At 43.9% G+C, this 2,998-nt stretch overlaps 1 protein-coding gene across 1 annotated transcript; it reads right to left on the bottom strand.

The window, feature by feature from the left end:
- Nucleotides 1-222: 222 nt before the first annotated feature.
- LOC119849788 (olfactory receptor 51G2-like) lies at nt 223-1,191 on the bottom strand. The gene has a single exon (XM_043503000.1). The coding sequence runs from the start codon at nt 1,156-1,158 to the stop codon at nt 223-225; it is 936 nt and encodes a 311-aa protein (XP_043358935.1). The 5' UTR covers nt 1,159-1,191.
- Between the last annotated feature and the right edge of the window lie 1,807 nt (nt 1,192-2,998).

Here is a 2,998-nt window from a genome sequence, read left to right as displayed (position 1 = left end):
CTTCCTTGGTCTCCTTCCCCAGTGCCCTGCCCTCCCTCATCAGGCCCTCTCCCACTGCTCCAGGTCTTAGAACCAGTTGGATCCTTTCTCTACAGAGTGGAGATCAGTAGCTCATGTCGTCTCAGATGTAAGGGTCCAGGATGGAATAAGTTGCCCTGGCTGTGGCCTATGTTTTTCATCTGTCATGTCACCAGGGGTGGAGCCAGGTGATGAACTGACCCTTCACTTGAAGAATGCCCTGATTATCCTCACACGGAGGTGTTTACATTTCATACTGTAAACTATTGGATTCATCAGGGGCGGAACCAGCAGGGAGACATAGCCCAAGAGAATTTGAAGTAAGGGAGAAGAGCCCTTCCCAAATCTGTATAACAGAGACACACCGATCTCTGGTGTGTAGAAGAGCAGGACAGCACACAGGTGGGAGACACACGTGTTCAGGGCCCTGAGGCACTCTGCGTGAGAAGCGATTCTCAGCACTGTTTTGAGGATCATTACATAAGAGAGGAAAATGAGCTGTGAGTCCAACCCCATAGTTAAGAGCTTAGCAGACAAGCCATAGATGCTGTTGACTCTGATATCCGAACAAGCCATCTTCATGACGTCGTGGTGCAGGCAGTGGGAATGGGAGAGGACATTGGCTTGACAGTACTGGAACCGTTTCAGGAGAAGGGGGAGTGGGACTACTACAGCCAACCCTCTTAGAACACACAACAGTCCCATCTTGGCTATTCTCTGTGGGGTTAAGATAGAGGCATATCTCAGCGGGTCACGAATTGCAATGAAGCGGTCAAAGGCCATCAACAAGAGCACAGAGGATTCAGTACATTGAAAAAAGTGGATGAAGAACAGCTGGGCGAAACAAGCATCGAGGCTGATCTCCCTAGAATTAAACAAGTATATACCCAGTATTGTCGGCATGGTGGCTATCGATAAGTCAAGGTCTGTGATGGCCAACATGGAAAGGAAAATGTACATGGGCTCATTGAGGCTTGGATCTGTTTTTATAATGAACAGAATGACTGAATTCCCTACTATTGAAATGACATACATTAAGCAGAAAGGGATAGAGATCCAGAGATGAACATCTTCCTGCCCAGGTATCCCACTGAGAAGGAACACTGCAGAGCTGAATTTGGTGTCATTGACAGCTGACATAATGTACTGGGCAGGTCCGAGGAGTATTGAGCTTTCTTTCCTGAAAGGAAAAAGAACAGGAGACTAGATAATAGTTAGCTAGACATCTTTCTGCTCTGAGTGCAAGTCTAGAGACTCCCAGGAACTCAAGGAAGATCAGCAAAAACATAGTCTTGGATTTACACAACTGATAGGAAGATAGGCACTGCCAGACTAGATCAGATCTGCAGTATATCTAGTGCACTATCCAGTGTCCAGTTCCAGATGTTTTGGAGGAAGGTGGGAAAAGCCATTTAATAGGGTGCTATGAGATAATCTGCTCCCAGGGAAAATTTCCCCAACACCCAATAATTAGACATATTTTGCTGTGTAAATCAGAAAGGTTTAGAGCCCTTCCAAGACTTTTTAAAATAATCTCACTATTGTATTTGGATTTTCTGGTTACCCATATAAACATCCAGTCCCTGCTAAACTCTTGGCCCCCTTGATATATTGTGGCTGAGAGTTCTCCAGCTTACTTCAGCACTGTGTGGTTTTACAATTGTGACCTTCCCACAGACACTCTTTCTGGCCTCCACTTCTGAGTGTGGCCCATTGTATCATAACTTGTGTAAACACATGGCAAGTGCACGGTGAAAAAATTCATTGTGCTATTCAGTCCTGCATTGAAGCCGTTTATAAATGTGTTTCATTGCCTCATTGTATGTACTTTTTTATTTCCTCCACTCCTGAGAGTTCAAATTATGCCACTTCCTCTTTGCAGAACATGCAATAAATTCTTAGCATCAGGTTCTCAATTCAGTAACAATGACTTCAAATGCGTCACTCCAGATTTACATGTGTAAATTTGATCAGAACCGGGCTCCATTAACTTTCCCTTAAGAAATGCTCCCAGTGATACACTCTGACGCCCAAGAATCCCTCCAAGAGAAGGGAAAGTGCTTTGCCTAGCCAGTGTTGACTGAATCCAGAGAGTCTGATCATCCTACAGGCTTCTCTTCATCCTCACAGGACCTGCATCCTCTCCCCATGCAAGGGTCTGTAGATATCTGGCAAGGTACAAGCTGACAACAGATTATTTCAGCTGGGTGGGGTTGATGTAAAAAATGGGTGAATATGCAAACACTATGTTTGCAGTAATATCCATTTGAGTGTGCAAGTTACTTCAACCATGCATGTGTAAGAAGTAATGGCCATAAATTACATACAAGCACTATAATACTCCCCTTTCCTGTACCTGAGCTTCACTCTTTTCTGAAACACAGGCCAGCAGTTCTGTTCTCTCAGGACTTTTTGGAAAATCTTGCATAGGTATTGCAGATGGATTGTATTCATGACCCTGAAACAGCTACTGGTCATTTACCAGGAGAGAGCACCATCCAGCTGTTCACTGAACAAAGAGTTAATAGCACAAACCCATTGCAAACAGTATGTGGAGTACTTCTGAAATACTTTCTAAAGCAAAAGCCATTAAGCAGTAAAATTACAACTGCTCCTTCCTGTAGAGATTCCAACAACTCTGCTGCTGGCTTTTGATATACATGCATGTCATGAATGTTTAGTTTGTAATATTTGTATTACAATGAAAAGTTTTGGGATAACATTTACACATCAGTACTTTAGTACACACACGTCAACCCATTCTTTCCCCTCTGATCTTCTTTCAGAGATGAGTTCTCAGGTTAGAGTGGGACATGAAATCTAGCATCTGTCATCTGGATTTCATCACAACCTGAAAAGATTGTAGCATCTCAGCCCTCATTCAGTCATTTGTCAGGAAACAAAAGTCTAGTAGCTCCCCTGTCCCTGGGTTAATAGCTGACTGGTTCTCCTCAGGATCTGTTCTGTCAGTCTGCAGCCA

Source organism: Dermochelys coriacea, chromosome 1, assembly GCF_009764565.3.
Source record: "Dermochelys coriacea isolate rDerCor1 chromosome 1, rDerCor1.pri.v4, whole genome shotgun sequence".
Classification (NCBI taxonomy): domain Eukaryota; kingdom Metazoa; phylum Chordata; order Testudines; family Dermochelyidae; genus Dermochelys; species Dermochelys coriacea.
This window is presented reverse-complemented; position numbering and strand designations above follow the sequence as displayed.

Bases quoted from the DNA above. Each gene is read 5' to 3' on its own strand.
- LOC119849788 (XM_043503000.1), bottom strand. From the start codon at position 1,158: ATGTCAGCTGTCAATGACACCAAATTCAGCTCTGCAGTGTTCCTTCTC.